General features: G+C 43.2%; 1 protein-coding gene across 3 annotated transcripts in view; it reads right to left on the bottom strand.

The window, feature by feature from the left end:
* GSR (glutathione-disulfide reductase) overlaps positions 1-20,435 on the bottom strand; it is a 51,454-nt gene that overhangs the window by 17,349 nt on the left and 13,670 nt on the right. For 2 of the 3 annotated variants that reach the window (XM_085000181.1, XM_003483635.5), the window contains exons 2-6: positions 18,456-18,482; positions 13,626-13,714; positions 10,619-10,688; positions 5,624-5,771; positions 2,271-2,325 (exon numbers count right to left, since the gene is read on the bottom strand). In XM_085000181.1, coding sequence (XP_084856307.1) covers positions 2,271-2,325; positions 5,624-5,771; positions 10,619-10,688; positions 13,626-13,711 — 359 coding nt within the window. In that variant the 5' untranslated portion in view covers positions 13,712-13,714; positions 18,456-18,482. Of the gene's footprint in view, positions 1-2,270; positions 2,326-5,623; positions 5,772-8,305; positions 8,420-10,618; positions 10,689-13,625; positions 13,715-18,455; positions 18,483-20,435 lie in introns of those variants that run through there. The other variant, XM_085000182.1, reaches the window with a different exon arrangement.

The raw sequence follows: 20,435 nt of genomic DNA, 5'->3' as shown, positions 1-20,435 counted from the left end.
CAGAAAAGTTACAAAGATAGTACTGATAGTACACCCATGACCAGTTTTTCCTGAGGTTAATGTCTTATGAACCAGGGCACCGTGGTCCAAACTAAGAAACTGACATTGGTACATGACTGCTGCCTAAGCTCCCAACTTTACTCAGATTTCACCTGCTTTCCATTCATCCCCTTTTGCTGTGCCAAGATCCAGTCCAGAATAACCTAGCAATTTTAAACAGAAATAATATCTTTTTGTAGAAGGGAAATATATAAGTTAGCTGTTTTAAAAAGTCTTTGGTTTCATTTCTTCAGAAGGGAAATAAAAAGCCTTTGAAACCAGGGATAATTCTTTTGTTTTGGCTGCCCTAAGGCATATAGAGGTCCTGGACCAGGGATTAGATCCAAGCCGCAGTTGAGACCTAAACTGCAACTGTGGCAACGCTGGATCCTTAACCCACTGTGCTGGGCCAGGGATTGAACCCGAGTCCCAGCATTTCCAAGATGCCACCAATCCCACTGCACCACACTGTGAACTCAAGGGAGATTTTTTTTTTTTTGCTTTTTAGGGCCACACCTGTAGCATATAGAAGTTCCCAGGTTAGGGGTCGAATCGGAGCTACAGCTGCTGGCCTAAACCACAGCCTCATCAATGCTGGATCTGAGCTAAGTCTGTGACCTACACCACAGCTTGTGGCAACACCAGATCCCTAATCCACTGAGAAAGGACAGGCAACAAACCAACCCACTGAGCCACAGTAGGAACTTCCTAGAATAAAGCTTCATTGAGGGCGAGTCTAGATTGAATTCTATCATTTAAACATGATGATTCATGACCACATTTCTGGATATTATCTCACACGTCTCGAATCCTTCACCCCTAAAAAAAACAGATCATGAAGAAAGAAAGGCTGTCTCTAACAAGCTGCCATGGCTTCCAGACAACAAATCTAAAAAGGCTGTTTGCAGAAGTTCCCTCGTGGTGCAATGGTTTAAGTGGCATCATCACTGCAGTGGCCTGAGTCTCTGCTGTGGCACAGATTCAATCCCTGGCCTGGGGACTTCCACGTGCTGCAGGCACAGCTAAAAAAAAAACAAAAAACAAAAAAACAAAACCAGTTTGCTTTTCTCAGAGTCATAAGATTACCTGGTCTGAATATTACAAGACATTTTCACAGCAGCCACAGAAATGCAAAGACACCCTCCTGTCCCTGATTAACTGTCTGCAGGGCCAGGTGAATTAAGGTAAAGGTAGGAGCAGGGATTATTAGTCACCCTTCCGTAAAGCCTTTATGTAAAAGCACCGGATTAAGACCTCACAGTGGATTGGCAGTGCCTGCTGAGGGAGCAGCGAAATTGAGCAAGGATGACTCTACAGTGAGCTAAACTCCCAAGGAAATAAAGGCCAGTCTCCAGTAAACAGCCCCTCCCCCACTTCCCAGGTGCCATCTCTTATGAGTGAAGGGAAGGGCCCTCTAATCCAGGAAGCCTGCAATTGGCAGCTTCTTTAAATTAGAGACAATCCTCATCATCCCTTTTCCTCTGTGTGTATCTAAATCCAGGGCAGAAGTTTAGTGTTATTTGAACACACACCTACAAAAGACAATTTCAGACATTCCTGTCGGGGTGCAGCAGAAACGAATTCAACTAGGAACCATGAGGTTGCGGGTTCGATCCCTGGCCTCGCTCAGTGGGTTAAGAATCTGGTGTTGCTCTGCGATGTGGTGTAGGTCGCAGACACGGCTCGGATCTGGCATGGCTGTGGCTGTGGCGTAGGCCGGCAGCTACAGCTCTGATCAGACCCTTAGCCTGGGAACCTCCACATGCTGCAAGTGCAGCCATAAAAAGACCAAAAAAAGAGACAAAACAAACAAAAAACAACAAAGGGCAATTTCAGAAAACCTATTTCTGTAAAACTGACACAGTGTTCATTTATTCAGTTGCCTCTGCACTAGGTGCTTGGAAAACCAAAATCCCAGTTGCTTCAGACACATTATCAGTGGATGCTCTAGCAAGCTGTGGAAATAAGGTAATTATAGGTCTCTAGTGTTTATTCTCAAAACTACCCAGCATTTGACTCTGTTTCTAAAAATTTTACAATGGCCTTTGACCACAAGCATGAAAGATCTGAGTCATGTACTGCGGGCTACTCGTGGCTGAGAGACCTAAGGTCATCAAAAGAGAAGAGGTGAGAAAACATAATTCAAGAAATGCCTATATTTAGTGGGAAGGAGAGGTGGAAGAAATGTTTGCATGGGGCAAACATGAGGGTAAGGAAGGAAAGCAGCTTACCTGGGCAATTCTTCCAGCTGAAAAAACCCATCACTGGTAATTCCTAGGCTGGCACCTACGTAGGAAAATGCAACATAGGTCACACAGATGGAGCTTTCTCTTGTAATCACATTTTAGGCACAAACCAAACACTTTCTTAGCTTTTCGTGTGTGTGTGTGTGTGTGTGTGTGTGTGTGTGTTTAGGGCCGCACATGTAGCACATGGAAGTTCCCAGGCTAGGGATCGAATCACAGCTGTGGCTCCTGGCCTGCACCGAAGCTCATGGCAATGCCGGATCCTTAACCCACTGAGAGAGGCCAGGGATCGAACCCAAATCCTCATGGATACTATTTGGATTTGATATCACTGAGCCACAACAGGAACTCTCTCAGCTCTCATTTCTGACAACTTTTAGAAAAGTCTCCACTTGGGAAGCTGACAATCAAATCTTCCCTGAGTCAATATTTTTATTTCCTCCCTAGAAATAAGAGCAGTGACAACTAAATAACAGTTAAATTTCTCTGAGTAACTAAGATCTCAGCTCTCATAGTGAGACTCCTTGCTGGCTCTGCTTCACGCTCCCACCCTCAAAAGGAGGTGGGAACCTCTGCCCTCACCATTGATTCTCTTTGCTATTTTCCTTCAAAGGTTTCATCCAACTCTCCCTTCATCATGGGAGGCTTCCAAACACACAGTTCCAGTTCTGACCTCCCCAGGTTCTAGTTTCATATTTCTAACTGTCCTGCTACACAATCCTACTCTGCTTCAAACTCAGGATATTTAGAGTTGAACCTTAATGTATTTTTTTGGCTCACAGCATATGGAAGTTCCCCCGGCCAGGGACCAAACCGTTGCCACAGCAGCAACCCGAGCCACTGCAGGGACAATTTCAAATCCTTAACCCGCTGTGCCACCAGAGAACTCTGAATTGAACCTTTTCTCCCAAACCACATCCCTCTCTCAGGTTTACCGCTTCAGCTGAAAAGACTACCTTCTACCAAGAATTCTAAGTCTTTGAGTTGTCAGTCCATGGTTCCTTCTATCAACAACCCCATCTCATCAGTTACAAAAACCATTGCATTTCATCAAACTGAACGCACCGTTACGGACACATCCTGACTTCAGAAATGTTGAATATCTTTTTAAAAAAGGTGTCTTGGAATCAGTGAAATACAGTAACTGACTCTCCCTTCTGTGTCTCTTATGTCTGTTCTCTTCTCCTAGCACCCAGCACATAGCAATGGCTCAGTTCCTGTCTGTAGAGCTGAACTGAGTTTTTCCAACACATTTCAGATGCTTACACTGCACTTAAGAACTTATCATCATCTCCTATACATTCTACTGTAACAACTTCCTTTTTTTTCTTTCTTTTTTTCTTTTTTTAGGGCCACAAAATGGAAGTTGCAAGGCTAGGGGTCAAATCTAAGTTGCAGCTACACACCTACACCATAGCCACAGCAACGCCAGATCTGAGCCACATCTTCCACCTCTGCCACACCTTCTGGCAACACCAGATCCTTAACCCACTGAGTGAGGCCAGGGATAGAACCTGAATCCTTATGGATACTATGGATTTCTAACACACTGAGCCACAATGGAACTCCTGCAACAACTTTCTAACTGGACTTTCTCCTCTGTAAGTCACTGTCAGATGTCTCTCAGCAGTTTACAGGTGTTCTCTTACAGGAGTTCCTGTGGTGGCGCAGCAAAAACAAATCCGACTAGGAACCATGACGCTGTAGGTTCCATCCCTGGCCTTGCTCAGTGGATTAAGGATCTGGCATTGCCGTGAACTGTGGTGTGGGTCACAGACATGGCTCAGATCCAGCGTTGCTGTGGCTATGGTGTAGGCCAGCAGCTACAGCTCTGATTGGACCCCTAGCCTGGGAACCTCCATACACCCCGGACGCAGCCCTAAAAAGACAAAAATATAAATAAATACATAAATAAATAAAAGCTGGTGAAATTTTAAGGCTCTTCTCTTCTAGAAAGAAAAAAATTCATAAATAAATACACATATTTTTCCGTATAAATTCAGGTTTGTCGTGGATTTAAGAAACCAATCCATCGAGAAAATAAAAGATATATAAAATGTGATTGCCATCCACAAAGATCTTAAAAGCCAGTTGAGGAAAAAGATATGGACAATATTTCCTGCCTGAGAACAAGGTGGTAGATTGTGATTCATCCCCACATATGCAATACAAAGGCAGACATGACTGTTTCAGACTCATTACTGCTTTATGATCAGCCACAGAAACACCAGATCCAAGCTGCGTCTGTGTCTACACCCCAGCTCATGGCAACACCAGATCCTTAACCCACTGAGTGGGGCTGGGGATCAAACCTGTGTCCCCACGGATACTAGTTGGGTTTGTTACCGCTGAGCCACGACGAGAACTCTGCTTTAATGTTCTAATTCTTTATATGAGAGAAAATTATGCATATAAAGAAGGTTTAATTAGCTGATGAAGTTATATCTACAAGATGTCTCTGATTTATTATTTTTAAAAGTACTTTATTTTTCATTTTATTTTATTTACTTTATGATGGCACCCTCAGCATAAGACTGAATCCGACCCACAGCTGTGGCAATGCCAGATCCTTTAACCCACTGCATCTGGCCAGGGATTGAATCTGTGCCTCTGTAGTGATCTGAGCTGCTGCAGTCAGATTCTTATACCACTGTGCTATGCTGGGAACTCCAAGAAGTGTCTCCTTTAAACAATACAGTAAATAGATGCCTCACATATCTTATACATAATGACCCACCTGATGAAGTGACACTGGAAGTAATCTCCACTGTGCTGAGAAGGGAATGGTGTGGCTTCTGCTCATTCTTTTTTTTTTTTTTTTTTTTTTGTCTTTTCTAAGGCCACACTTGCGGCATATGGAGGTTCCCAGGCTAGGGGTCTAATCGGAGCTGTAGCCACCGGCCTACACCAGAGCCACAGCAACACGGGATCCGAGCCACGTCTGCGACCTACACCACAGCTCACAGCAACACTGGATCCTTAACCCATTGAGCAAGGCCAGGGATCAAACCCGCAACCTCATGGTTCCTAGTCAGATTCGTTAACCACTGAGCCATGACGGGAACTCCTTTATTCTTTATTCTTATTTTTTGTCTTTGCTGATTTTCTCCTTGTGTCACCTGCAGTTATGTCTGCACCTGGAACTGGACAATATACTTTCCTCTGCCCCATCAGCAGGCACTGCTTAAGCAAAATACCTTTAGGTCTGCAGAGACCTTCAACTAAGTGTCCAAGACAAAGAACTGGTAGAGGGCAAATCCCCTGGCAAGGCTTGTAAAGCTGGAAACAATGGTGGATTCCTTCTGTTCCTAACAAGGGTCTGCCTTTGCAAGACTCACCAGGGATCTGGCTCTCCGGGGGGACCGAGGGTACGCCGCCTGTGGCAATCAGGATGTGAGGAGCTGTGTACTTCTTCCCGTTGACCTCTACTGTAGGCTGGGGGTCGCTCGTGAATGCTGCATGGCCGTGGATGATTTCTATGTGGGACTGGAGGAGGGAGCATGGCAACGTTAGCTTGTTTTTTGTTTTTAATTAATAATTTAAATTTTGGGAGTTCCCATCATGGCTCAGTGGAAACAAATCTGACTAGCCTCCATGAGGACACAGGTTCAATCCCTGGCCTCGATTAGTGGGTTAAGGATTTGGAATTGCCATGAGCTGTGGTGTAGGTCACAGACATGGCTTAGATCCAGTGTTGCTGGGGCTATGGTGTAGGCCAGCGGCGGCAGCTCCAATACGACCCCTAGCCTGGGAACCTCCATGTGCTATGGGTGCAGCCCTAAAAAGACAAAAAATTAAAAATTTAAATTTTTATTCATTTATTTTTTTGCTTGCAGTTCTGGGAGAGGAAGTTAGGGGCATACCAAAGAAGAGGAGGGAAGAGTTAGAATCAGGATCAGGAGGAAATCCCCTTAAAATGGGAAAATTTACAAAATAATCAAATTGTCTTTTTTCTTTTTTTTGTCTTTTTAGGGCCACACCAGCAGCATATGGAGGTTTCCAGGCTAGGGGTCAAATCGGTGCTGCAGCCACTGGCCTATGCCACAGCCACAGAAATGCAGGATCCGAGCCACGTCTGCAACCTACACCACAGCTCACGGCAAAGCCAGATCCTTAACCCACTAAGTGAGGCCAGGGAACGAACCTGCAACCTCATGGTCCCTAGTTGGATTCATTAACCACTGAGCCACAACGGGAACTCCCAAATTAAGTCTTTTAAGATGAAATCCATGTTGTTCATATCAATAGTGAGTATGGCATGGTATAACTGTTGCATTTTTGGAAATTAACCTCTTTGTATAATTAATATCCATATATTTCAGTAAATATAACAGTTAAATAATATTAGATTTCAAAATGTCTTCTGTTTTCTTTCCATATTAGAGTTTTTTTTTATTTTTATTGTTTTGCTTTTTTTTAGGGCCATACCTGAGGCATATGGAGGTTCCCAGGAGAGTGGTCAAATCAGAGCTTCAGCTGCCTGCCTATGCCCCAGCCCCAGCAGATCCGAGCCGCATCTGTGACCTACACCACAGCTCACGGCAAGGCTAGATCCATAACCCACTGAGTGAGACCAGGGATCGAAACCGTAACCTCATGGTTCCTAGTTGGATTCATTTCCACTGTGCCACAATGAGAACTCCAGATGAGAGATGATTTTAAATGCTTGGGTGTAAATCGTTAATTTTTTTTTTCTTTTTTGGAGTTCCTGGGCCAGGGATCAGGTCCAAGACCCAGTTTCAGCTTATGACACAGCTACAGCAGTGCTAAATCCTTAACCCACTCTGCTGGGCCAGGGACTGAACCTGTGTTCCAGTGCTGCAGAGACGCTGCCTATCCTTTGAGTCAGAGCCAGACGTCCAAATTTTTATTGTAGTTGATTAATGTGTTAATTTCTGTACAGCTAAGTGATTCAGTTATATATATGCAAGAGCTATGCAATAGGCTTTTGCTGTTTATCCCCTCCATGTGTAATAGCTTACATCTGCTAACTCCAACCTCCCACTCCATCCCTCTCCCAACACCCTCCCCCTAAACATAAGCCTGTTCTTGGGTTTTTTTTTTTTGCCTTTTTAGAGCTGCACCCAAAGCACATGGAAGTTGCCAGGCTAGGGGTGGAATCAGAACTGTAGCTGCCAGCCTATGCCACAGCCACAGCCACAGCAAGGCCGGATCTTTAACCCACTGAGCAAGGCCAGGGATTGAACCTGTGTCCTCATGGATACCAGTCAGGTTTGTTACTGCTGAGCCAGGATGGGAACTCCAACATAAGCCTGATCTTAAGATCAAAAACAAAACAAAGGAGCTCCCGTCGTGGTGCAGCAGAAATGAATCCAATTAGAAACTATAAGGTTGTGGGTTCGATCCCTGGCCTCACTCAGTGGGTTAAGGATCCGGCGTTGCCATGAGCTGTGGTGTAGATCACAGACGCAGTTCAGATCCCGAGTTGCTGTGGCTGCAATGTAGGCTGGAAGCTGTAGCTCCATTTAGACCCCTAGCCTGAAAATGTCCATATGCCTCCAGTGTGGCCCTAAAAAGCAAAACAAACAAACAAAATAAAACTTGCTGTGACTTCTCAGATCTTTCCATGTCTCTATCGAGGACTATGATTTTTGGTTTGCTGATGCCAGGACAACTTTCTGAGGTTCCAGTCTCTGCAGAACTTGTGATTGTTAACTGATACTTAGGTAAGGAGGTTGTCCTTTGATGCTGGAAGCGTAGAGTAAGAAGAAATAAAGGTGCTCTTTGGGGCCCAAACCCAGAGGTTAAAGAGATATAGATGCAAGTCACTCTCACAAGGAAGAAGATTCCATCTTTATCCCCATGAGTTGAAGGAGAAAGCCTCCCTCATTTAAAAGGAAACACATTGAAGAATGATGTATCTGGCAGAAAGAAGTCTGAGAAAAACAAAAGGATGAAGATGTCGGGAGTGGAGGCAAAAGAGAAAAACTCTGACCAAGGGAAGAAAATGCAATGCTTCTGTTTTCTTAACCAAAAGGGGAAGAATACTAGAAAATTACCTACTATGAAGTTCTCAGCTAGAGGTGTGAGAACTCAGATGTGATCTGCTCTTACTGGCAGCCTCTGTGCCTGGGCTTCAGTGTCAGGATCGCTGGAAAGCTCCTGTCAGCTACCAGACCTGCACCAGCACACAAATGCAGGTGTCTCAAAGACTGTGGAACCCTGTAGGCACCATTACAGAATGGAATGTTTTAACATTTTGGGACACGCCTGGTTCTGAATTGAGCCATTTCTTCCTTTTTAATCAGCCCTCCAGGCCTGTTCTGCAGATGCCCTGATTAATCATGTTGACTTGAGATTGATGCCAAGGAGTTCCCTGGTGGCCTAGGGGTTAAGGATCTGGTGTTGCAACTGCTGTGGCTCAGGTCACTGCTGTGGCATGGGTTCGATCCCTGGCCAGGGAATGTTTGCATGCCATGAGCACGGCCAAAAAAAAAAAAAAAAAAATCCATGCCAAAAGCCATGAGGCTTCTGAAAAACCTTTTTCAGGAGGTAATGATTTCCTACGGGTTTCCAGATAAAAAAGGAAATGAGTCAAGTGGCAATAACATAGGTAATCATCTGGGGAAAGAACTGATGAAATTTTTATTTTCATTTCCTAGGATTTTGACAGAAAGTTTCCTATTCTGAATTTCTGGATCAAGTATAAGTGACTCTTCCCATAAGGTCAGAGTAAATTCTACAATACACCAAGATTTGTCAGTATTTTTTTTTAAAAATGCTATTTCCTTAGTAATTTTCCTATCTCTTTGGCAAAAAGTATTTTAAGCCAGCGCTACTAAAAAATTTTTTTTGACTTAGGTGTTTTAGCACAGCAAATGGCATCTCGTGTTCATGCCTAGCAGCTTTAAAATCTTTTTTTTTTTTTTCTTTTTATGGCCATACCTACTGCATATGCAAGTTCCCAGGCTAGGGGCCAAATGGGAGCTATAGCTACTAGCCTATGCCACAGCCACAGCAATTCAGGATTCAGGCCATATCTGCGACTACACCACAGCTTGTGGCAAAACCAGATCCTTAACCCACTGAGCGAAGCCAGGGATTGAACCCGCATCCTCACAGGGACTATGTCCAGTTCTTAACCTGCTGAGCCACAACAGGAACCCCAGCTTTAAAATCTCTTGAACTCAGTACATAGGGGTCCTAAGAACCCAAAATATTTTCCCTTTGAATTGGAGGTTAAAATAAAAAAATAAAATAAACCTAATGAATGACAGAAATCAATATAAAAATACATGAGGTTCAGAGTTCTTTGTGATGCAGCAAGTTAAAGATCCAGCGTTGTCACTGCAGCAGCTTGGGTTGCTGCTGTGGTGTGGTTTTGATCCCTGGCCCAGGAAGTTCTGTATGTCCATATACATATTAGCCATCTGCAGAAGTAACTTACCCTAAAAAGTGTTTTTTGTTTTTGTTTTGCTTTTTAGGGCCGAATGTGCAGCATATGGAAGTTCCCAGGCTAGGGGTTGAATCAGAGCTGCAGCTGCTGACCTATTCCACAGCCACAGCAATGCCTGATACTTAACCCACTGATCAAGGCCAGGGATCAAACCCTCATCCTCATGGATCCTAGATGGGTTCATTAACCACTTAGCCAGGAAGGGAACTCCTAAAAAGTGGTTTTAAACATGCTGCTAATGAGATTATAGTATCCCCAATATCACCCCAAATATACAGATCTAACATAACCTAGGCTATGCTGAAATCTTAGAAACAACCACGTGAGACCACAATGACAAATGAAGAGTCAGGGGAGGCAAGCTGGCAAGAAAAGGGATAGTCGGATGGCACACAATTTGTCAGTGTCCCCAGCACAGTCCCGTTGGAAGGGGAAAAAGTCTCAGATAGCAAAGAACAACATGTTTGCTAAAGGCAAACACACCTTTGCCCAATTTTCTTAATCAAACTTTATCCACAAAAACAGCCTTCTGAACCATGACATGGTGTCCTGAGCAATCTAGCCAAGCATCAGATGAGCAATGGTAGGTTTCCAGCCAGATTATGGTCTGGTTTAAATCCATCAACTGACACATTGTGATTTCTGGAACTAAGTGGAGGACCATACAGGTGCAGGCTGGCATCAGGTGAGACCTGGTACACCGACTTTGGCACATAGTGCCCACTCTCTGTGGAACTAGAAACTAGATTGGCCTATGGAATTAAATTTGGGCTCTGCCACATCAATATCAAAACCACTAATCACAAAAGAAGTAAAAGAAACAAGAAAGAAATAAAGGCTGTGTTTCAGTCCATCCAGACTTGGCTCTCCAGCAGAGAACAGCTCCTTCTCCAAATTCGAAACCCTGCACACTCACCTTGGTCAGATTATTTTGATAGATGGTGTTCAGTCGGCTCACGTAGGCATCGCGCTTTTCCTTTATAACCCTGCAAGGAAACCAGAGTCACGGCTGAGGGCCAGGGGTCTCCTCTTTCAGATGTAACTAGGGCCTCTGTCCCTGAACATCATTCAGTGGAGAATCAGACTGTCACTGAGAGCCCCAGGAGTGAATGTCTGTAAAGCAGGCACCCCTTCCCCTGGGTTCGTCTGCTTTCCCGTATGTAGAAAATCCTTATTCTATTGCATGGAGAATGTTCAGTTGGCATGTACGGGACATAACTTTCTTTCTGCAGAGAACACAAGGAGAGGTGTTTTGCCACAGTGCCAAGTATGTGATGGACACTTATTAGCTGCTGAATAAATGAATAAACTTGCTGAGTTTTTTTTTTTAATTTGATGGCTTCAGAAAGTTTATGGCAATTCCTTAAAAAGTTCAAACATAGGCTGGAGCTCCCTAGTGGCTCAGTGCATTAAGAATCTGATGTTGTCTGCTGTAGAGAAGGTTTGATCCCTGGCCCAGGAACCTTCCCATGCTATGGGCACAGACAAAAAAGAAAAAGTTAAGGGATCCCCATTGTGGTGCAGTGGTGACAAACCCAACTAGTATCCATGAAGATCCCTGGCCTCGCTCAGTGGGTTAAGTATTTAATGCTGCCATGAGTCACGGTGTAGGTCACAGATGAGACTCGGATTCAGTGTTGCTGTGGTGTATGCCGACACTGCAGCTCCAATTCGACCCCTAGCCTGGGAACTTCCACAGGCCACAGGTGCTGCCCTAAAAAGCAAAAAAAAAAAAAAAAAAAAGTTAAATATAGGAGATTAAAAGGTACAAACTATTATACATAAAACAGATAAGCTGCAAGGACATATTGTGCAGCACAGGGAATATAGCCAATGTTTTATAATGGCTATAAATGAAGTACAACCTTTAAAGAGTATGAATCACTAGGCTGTACATCTGAAACATATAATATTGTACATCAACTATACCTCATTAAAAAAATTAAAGGTAGGAGTTCCCATTGTGGCGCAGTGAAATGAATCCAACTAGAAACCATGAGGTTGTGGGTTTGATCCCTGGCCTCGTTCAGTGGATTAAGGATCCGGTGTTGCCGTGAGCTGTGGTGTAGGTTGCAGACGTGGCTCGGATCCTGCATTGTGGCTGTGGCTTACGCCAGAGGCTACAGCTCCAATTAGACCCCTAGCCTGGGAACCTCCATATGCCGTGGGTACAGCCCTGAAAAGACAAAAAAAAAAAATTAAAGTTATAAAAGCTTCCAAAAAAGGGTTAAACATAAATTGCCAGAGTTTCCACTGTGGCACAATGAGATTGGGTCTTGGAAGTGCTGGGACACAGGTTCCACCCCCGGCCCGGCACAGTGGGTTAAGGATCCAGCATTGCCACAGCTGTGGCTTAGGTCTTGACTGTGACTCAGATCTGATCCCTTGCCTGAGAACTCTATATGCTGTGGATTGGCCAAAAAAAGAAAAAAATAATCAAAACATAAACTGCCATATGAACCAGCAATTCCACTTCTAGGTATAGATTCAAAAGAATTGTAAATAGGCACTTTAGACCAATATTCATAACATCATTATTCACAACAGACAAAAGATGCAAAAAACCCAGAGGTCCACTGAAGGATGAACAAATGAAATGTGATATATAAATATTAGGAAATACTACTCCACCTTAAAAAGGAATGAAATTCTGACTTATGTCACAGCATGGATGAATTCGGAAAATGTTATACAAAGTGAAATAAGCCAGGCATAAAAGAACAAATGTTGTATAAAGTAGCTAGAATAGGAAAATTCAGAGACAGAAAGTCAAATAGAGATATTAGGAGTTGAGGGAGGAAAGACTTTAACAGGTACATCAATTCTGTTCAGGAAGGTGGAAAAATTCTGGAAATGGACACAGTGATGGTTGCACAATGCTATGAATATTCTTAATGCCATTGAATTGGCAGCTTCAAAATATACAGATGCAGCTCAGATCTGGCATTGCTGCAGTTGTGGCGTAGGCTGGCAGTTGTAGCCCAATTCAACCACTAGCCTGGGAACTTTTATATACCACAGGTGCAGCCCGGGAAAAAAAAAAAAAAGGCTAAAATGGACCTTTTTGGTGGGTGTGTGTGCATTTTTTTTTTCTGTGATCTACACCATAGCTCACAGCAATGCCAGATCCTTTAACCTACTCAGCAAGGCCAGGGATCGAACCCCCATTGTCATGGATACTAGTTGGGCTTGTTACCACTGAGCCACAATGGGCACCTGCATATGTGCGTGTGTATTTTGTTTTTGTTTTTGTTTTTTGTCTTTTTGCCTTCTCTTGAGCCGCTCCCACGGCATATGGAGATTCCCAGGCTAGGGGTCGAATTGGAGCTATAGCCGCCGGCCGACACCAGAGCCACAACAACATGGGATCCGAGCTGCGTCTGTGACCTGCACCACAGCTCATGGCAACGCCGGATCCTTAACCCCCTGAGCAAGGCCAGGGACCGAACCCACAACCTCATGGTTCCTAGTCGGATTCATTAACTACTGAGCCACGACGGGAACTCCTGCGTGTGTATTTTAAAACTACTTTATTGAGGTATGATTAATACACAAAAAGATATACAGGAGTTCCCAATGTGTCTAGAGAGTTAAAGATCAGCATTGCCACAGCTGCGATACGGTTCACAGCTATTACTCAGATTCAATACCTGGCCCAGGAACTTCCATACGCCTCAGGTGTGGCCAAAAAAGAAAAAAAAAAAAGGTGTACATATTTAATGTATACAATCTGATGAGTTTAGAGGTAAGTATACACCTGTGAAACCATCACTAAAATCAGTGCCATAAACATCCATTACCTCCAAAAGTTTATGTTGTATATATTTTACCATTAATAATACATCCTCTAAAAGTTTACAGTTCATTTCATTAAGAAAACTATTTACATTGGTAAATAGAACCCTCTCAAGATTAACACTTACCGCCAATTGAATTTACTCTCACAACTCTGAAAGCCATAGTCAACATGATCATGCATAAACTCAGAGTGGACAGCTGTGTTCCACATCACCTATTAAAAAAAAAAAAAAGTACCCCAAAAAGTAGTGCATGAGTCCCATGAGAAAATAATTTTTTTTCTACAAAATGGTAAGTATACAATAGCAGATAAAAACACTGACCTTTAAATTACAAACAAAACTTTTTTTTTTTTTTTTTTTTTTTTTTGGCTTTTTAGGGCTGTAGCCACAGCATGTGGAGGTTCCCAGGCCAGGGGTTGAATCAGAGCAGTAGCTGCTGGCCACAGCCACAGCAACACAGGATCCGAGCCATGGCAATGCCGGATCCTTAACCCAGTGAGCAAGGCCAGGGATCAAACCTGAATCCTCATGGATACTAGTCAGATTCGTTAACCGTTGAGCCACAACAGGAACTCCAAAAACTAAACATTTTAGAAGAGAAAATTCAGAAATATGATCAAATAGATTTTATGGTGAGGCTTCTGAAATGTTGGAGGAAATTATTTCTACTTTTGAATTCCCTAGTTTACAAGCTCCATAAAAGCAGAGTATCATATGCCTCACAGTTCTTCCATTAAAATGTAGTATTGCTTCAGATTCCTTTAAATCTTGCCTTTTGTGCTTAGTTCAGGGAAAAGGAATTACATTTGTAACTTTAGCTATTTATTTTTCCTGTTTGGGTTGCCTGCAGCATACGGAGTTCCCAGGCCAGGGATCAGATCCAAGCTGTAGTTGTGACCTACATCTCCTCTATGGCAATACTGGATCCTTAACCCACTGTGCCATGGATGAACATGCATCCTGGTGCTGCAGAGATGCCATTGATCCTATTGCGCCACAGCAGGAAGTCCTGCATCTGCAACTTTAAAGTGATTTAGAAAGAAGCTATTAGATCAAGTTGAGGACTGGAAACTTTAAGAGAATGGATTACTTGCGTTCCTGTTTGCTTCAGCAGTAATGAACCCAACTAGTATCCATGAGGATGCAGGTTCAATCTCTGGCCTTGACCAGTGGGTTAAGACCTGGCGTTGCTATGGCTGTGGCGTAGGCTAGCAGCTGCAGCTCCAACTCGACCCCTAGCCTGGGAACTTCGAAATGCCATGGATGCCGCCTTAAAAAGAAAAAAAAAAGAATAGATTCCTCTTATTGTATTCAGTAACTACAAACAAGTCCCTCTAAAGATACATGTAATCAGATATCTGAGAACTTTTTTTTTTTCTTTTTAGGCCTGCACCCACAGCGTATGGAGGTTCCCAGGCTAGGGGTCCAGTCAGCTGCTGGCCTATACCACAGCTCATGGCAACGCCAAATCCTTAACACACTGAACAAGATCAGGGATCGAATCCGCCATCTCATGGTTCCTAGTCGGATTCATTTCCACTGCACCACAATGGGAACTCCTGTAATCAGATATCTGGAACTCAAAGGCTGGATGCATCTCCTGTGGAATGTAATCTACACTGTGTAAAGGCTTTTTATGCCAACAGATCATCATGATAACTGAAACTGGCATCCAGAACTCTAGATGACAGACAAATTACTATTTTTTTTCTCAGATGTGCCCAAGACTCCTTTTTTTTTTTTCTTTTTTCATTTTGACCACGCCCAAGGCATGTAGAAATTCCCAAGCCAGAAATTCCCTTGCCACAGCACTGATAATGCTGGATCCTTAACCGCTCCCAGAGCAGGAACTCCTGAGACTCCATTTCTGACAAGCTTTTGATTCCTTCTTTGCACTTTTCACCCTTTATGCCTAAGGATGACTAAACTGATGACTGATTCTGCTGGATTCTTTTTTTCTTTTTGTCAAGGTAACTTTCTTATAGAATTAGCCTTTTTTTATCTGCTAGATTCTTTATTTTAAATAACACAAATGAAAGATTTATCAATAGCACAAATAAATTATGTTATTTAAGAAACAACTTGGAGTTCCCATGATGGTGCAGCAGTAACGAACCCAACCAGTATCCACGAGGATTCGGGTTCAATCCCTGGCCTTGCTCAGTGGGTTAAGGATCTAGCTTTGCCGTGAACTGTGGTGTAAGTTACAGATGCAGCTCAGAGCCCATCTTGCTGTGGTGTAGGCTGGCAGCTACAGCTACAATTTGACCCCTAGCCTGGGAACTTCCATATGCCAAGGGGGCAGCCCTAAAAAGAGAAACACTATACCTCATATCATCCTGAGGTACCCTACTTATTTACTTCCAATTCGTATGGTGTACGATGCTATGGCATCAAACATCCCCTGGGGAGGGTGTCTCTATGTGAACTGCATTAGGCTTTAGGCTCAGACCTAATAAGCGTGGCATCAGACTCAGCCATCTAGTTCCTTCCCTACGGCTGCTCCACTCTACCCCTGTTGAGAGGGCTCCACTCTAGGCTTCGGGATTGTTCTACAAAACAAGAGGCAAGGAGTTCTCTTGTGGCTCAACGGGTTAAGGATCTGGTACTGTTACTGCAGCTGCTGGGTCACTAATGTGTAGGTTCAATTCCCAGCCTGTGAACTTCCACAAGCTTCGGGCAAGGACAATTTAAAAAAAAAACAAAAAACAAAAAAACCCACAAGACACAATTACTAACTGATTTTCAAGAATGCAAAAGCATTCTGAAATCATTAGAACCATATAAAAATATCAGGTAAATATCTATCACAAGTGATCAAAACAGAAGAAGTAAATGAAACAAGATATATAGGAACAAAACATTACAAAGTCAGGGAACTATGCAGTATTAGCTCAAAAGGTAGTTTAAAATAATGAGGCAGCTCTGATCAATACCAGATTGACTACCATGATTGGTTTAAGCAACTTAAAACCACGTTCTAATTTATATATTTCATAAATTCATAATTGTATGATTACGAGTAGAAGAGATTCCAAAATCCAGAACTAAAAGGAAAGAAAATAATTGAAGAAAAATGTCTCACAGGAAAAAAGTTTCCTAAGACCAAAAAAAAACATACACACACACTAGAGAATTTTTTTTGACTCAAAAAAAAAAAATAAAAGTTCTTAAACTCAGGTGTGTCACTGATGCGATTAGGATATTTGCTTACATCACACCAAAGAGCTGCCAATTTAAAATGTAATCTCAATAACAAAAGGTTGTAAATTTGGGATTATAACATGTTTTGAAAGTACATTCATATTAGGAGTAAAATTACTTGCAAGTATAAGCAAGAGGTAGCTGTGGAAACAAATGCTGCCCACATTTGTAAAAAGATGAGCTCATTCAATGTGACCTACACCATAGATATTAGGGCCGAAAATTAATTACTACGGTAACCAAGAGAATCCATGAGGCTACAAAACTGAATGGAAATACCTGGGAAGATTCTATTCAATGATTTGGATTTCCAGCTGGGATCTCTCTACTGAAAACAAGCTACCCTATGCAGATGACCAGTCCTAATTACTAGGCCCAGATAAAACTTCACTCTAATAAATTAATGTATCGCTTTGTAACACAATCCCTTGTGATACCAGGTAATCAATTTAATAGTCTGATCACTCCTGAGTGATGCAACAGATCCTGGCTGGATCTCCCAGTAGAGAAAAAGTTATCCTGTGCAGATGGAAAGTGCTTTTCTTTTATGCCATGACTATAGATACTTTGTTGGTCTTGGGTCCTTCTAGACCATCAGAAGTTTGAGGCCAGACACTACATTCCATTCCTGGTTGCCTCCCCACTATGTCCTTGCAGGAATTCTGTCACTAGGAGAACTTAACCCTAAGGCCAATGGCCAAGATGAATGTCCCTTGTATGTATGATGCAATTAATATCCAGGAGCTAATATTTCTGTGGTTCTCTCTCCAGCAGCCCCTCCCTCCCCCTCTTGCTAGCTGAAAATGCCACTCACTTGCTCAGTGTCCCCTGCAAGGGCAGCTGACTCCTGGCCAGGAGAATCTGAATCAATCTGCAGGGACAGTGCTAAGTGAGAACATCCTGCCTGGGGCTCCACAAGCCATCTTGTGGCCCATAAGGCAGGGTGCGGGTTGGGGGTGGGGGTGGGGTTATTGTCCAGGATACCCGAAGGAGAGAAGCCAGGGTTCTTTCAGATACCCTTAGGTTCTAAGCCCATCTCAGAAGCTGCCTATCTCTAGGCATTTTGTTTGTTTCCTCTGAGCCTCTTATTTAAAAACACAAATAGGGAGTTCCTGTTGTGGCACAGGGAAAATCAATCTGACTAGTATCCATGAGGATACAGGTTTGATCCCTGGCCTCGATTAGTGGGCTGGGGATCTGGCTGTGCCGTGAGCAGCTGTAGCTCCAATCTGACCCTTAGCCTCAGCCTGGGAACTTCCATATGCCACGGGTTTAGCCCTAAAAAGCAAAAAATAAATAAAAAATAAAATAAAAACACAAATAATGGAGTTCCTGCTGTGGTTCAGTGGGTTAAGAACCTGACTAGTATCCATGAGGATGCGGGTTCAATCCCTGGCCTTGCTCAGTGGGTTATGGATCTGGTGTTGTTGTGAGCTGCAATGCAGGTCGCAGATGTGGCTCAGCTCTGGAGTTGCTATGGCTGTGGCGTAGGCCAGCAGCTACAGCTCCGATTCAACCCCTAGCCCAGGAACCTCATATGCTACAGGGTACGGCCCTAAAAATGAAGGAAAAAAAGGAAAAATAAAAACACAAAAACTATCTTATTGTTTAAACCACTTTTAGTAGGTTTCTCAGTTATTTTTTGCAGCTAGATTTTAACTGGCATCTTTTTCTGATATACATCCTACTGATCATGATTTATCAAATATGTCAGAGGAATGTGGAAGGAAGGAAAAATAAAAATTCTACCTTTTTGGGTACACATCCGACATTCACCTAGAGAAAAAATAAAAAAGGACAGATTTTAACAATATTTAACTCAAACCAGCAAACAAACTTGCAAGAAATGAACCTCAAGCATCAACCCAGGAGACTTACTTGAGTTCTAGATCACAATTTGCAGCTATTTCATTTTTTTCTATTAGAGTTGGAAAAGATACGAACATGATTTTTCCTGTGTGACGAGGCAGAGAATTTTACTCATCAGCATCTTCTCAAGAAAAGCAGTTGAGAGAGAGAGAGACTAATTCCATTTCCAGAGCGGGAGGGGGTGGGGGGGGTGGGCAGGCGCTGCCAGAATGGTACAGGTCAGGAGGCAGCCGAAGCCTGAGCTCACAGAGAGCCCAGAGGGACAAAGCAGAAGAGAAATAGCACGAGGTGAGAAGACACACTAGCTGAATAAAGGCAACTGAACAATTTGAGCAGCTATCTTGGAGGATTTCTGGGAAACTTAACTACACCCAGAATGTCTCCTCTGAGAAAATCGCTAGTGGAAAACTACATTATTTTTCAAGATCAAAGGACAGTGATGAATCAAGCAATCAAGATCATCCACACTATTATCTCTCTCTCCATGCTTATAGATACTTGTTAAAGAACACAAACTTGACTCTTAGCCTTCCAGCAGCCAACACACAAAGGAAAACATTTACGAGATTTCAGAGCTCCCATCGTGGCGCAGCAGAAACGAATCTGACTGGGAACCATGAGGTTTGGGGTTCGATCCCTGGCCTCGTTCAATGGGTTATGGATCTGGCGTTGCCGTGGGCTGTGGTGTAGATCACAGATGCAGCTTGGACCTGGCGTTGCTGTGGCTGTGGCCTAGGCTGGCGGCTGTAGCTCTGATTAGACCCCTAGCCCGAGAACCTCCATATGCCACCGCTGTGGCCCTAAAAAGGACACACACACACACACCCAAAAAAGATTTCATATGAAAACTAGTTGTTTAAGAAGGTAACTACTCATACCCCACAGACTAGAGCGAAATCCCTCCCAACAGCCCTTGTAAACTCTGATGTTTATGTTTACACACACATTTTTGTTGACATGTATTGATTTCCTTTCAATCACATCCTAAAATATAAGAAACACTGGCGTTAAGAATAAAATTAATTAATTAGAATTTAGACAATAATATTGTACTATATATATGCAACTTGATAAACATCTCTACATGGGCAATCATTATTAACATTTGCGTCACTTAAAAATGTATCAGGGAGTTCCCATCCTGGCTCAGTGGTTAACAAACCCAACTAGTATCAATGAGGACTCAGGTTCAATTCCTGCCCTCACTCAGTGGGTTAAAGATCCAGCATTGGGGAGTTCCCGTTGTGGCTCAGTGGTTAACGAATCCAACTAGGAACCATGAGGTTGCGGGTTCGGTCCCTGCCCTTGCTCAGTGGGTTAACAATCCGGCGTTGCTGTGAGCTGTGGTGTAGGTGGCAGACGCGGCTCAGATCCCGCATTGCTGTGGCTCTGGTGTAGGCCGGTGGCTGCAGCTCCGATTCGACCCCTAGCCTGGTAACCTCCATATGCCTCGGGAGCGGCCCAAGAAATAGCAAAAAGAAAAAAAAAAAAAAAAAGATCCAGCATTGCCCATTAGCTGTGGTGGCAGACACGGCTCAGATCCCAAGTTGCTGTGGCTATGGCGTAGGCCAGCGGCTACATCTTGGATTCAAACCCTAGTCTGGAAACCTCCATAATGCCATGGGTGTGGCCCTCAAAAAAAAATTTTTTTTTAAAGAGTAAGACTATTAAAATTGTACATACCATTTAAACTTAGCAATTATAAATTTAGGAATGTATTGCACAGAAATAATCACATATTATGTTCAAGTGTCCAAAGATGTGCATTCACTGTCTCAGTAACTGGAAACATCAGTAGGGAAACATTCCCATGAGTAGGGAAACATTATTTTTCTTTCTTTTTTTTGTCGTTTTAGGGCC

This window comes from Sus scrofa, chromosome 15, assembly GCF_054392235.1.
Source record: "Sus scrofa isolate SSC_HxYL_T2T_F1_AM1 chromosome 15, Sscrofa_HxYL_maternal_Yorkshire_Landrace_v2.0, whole genome shotgun sequence".
NCBI classification, from domain to species: Eukaryota; Metazoa; Chordata; class Mammalia; order Artiodactyla; family Suidae; genus Sus; species Sus scrofa.
This window is presented reverse-complemented; position numbering and strand designations above follow the sequence as displayed.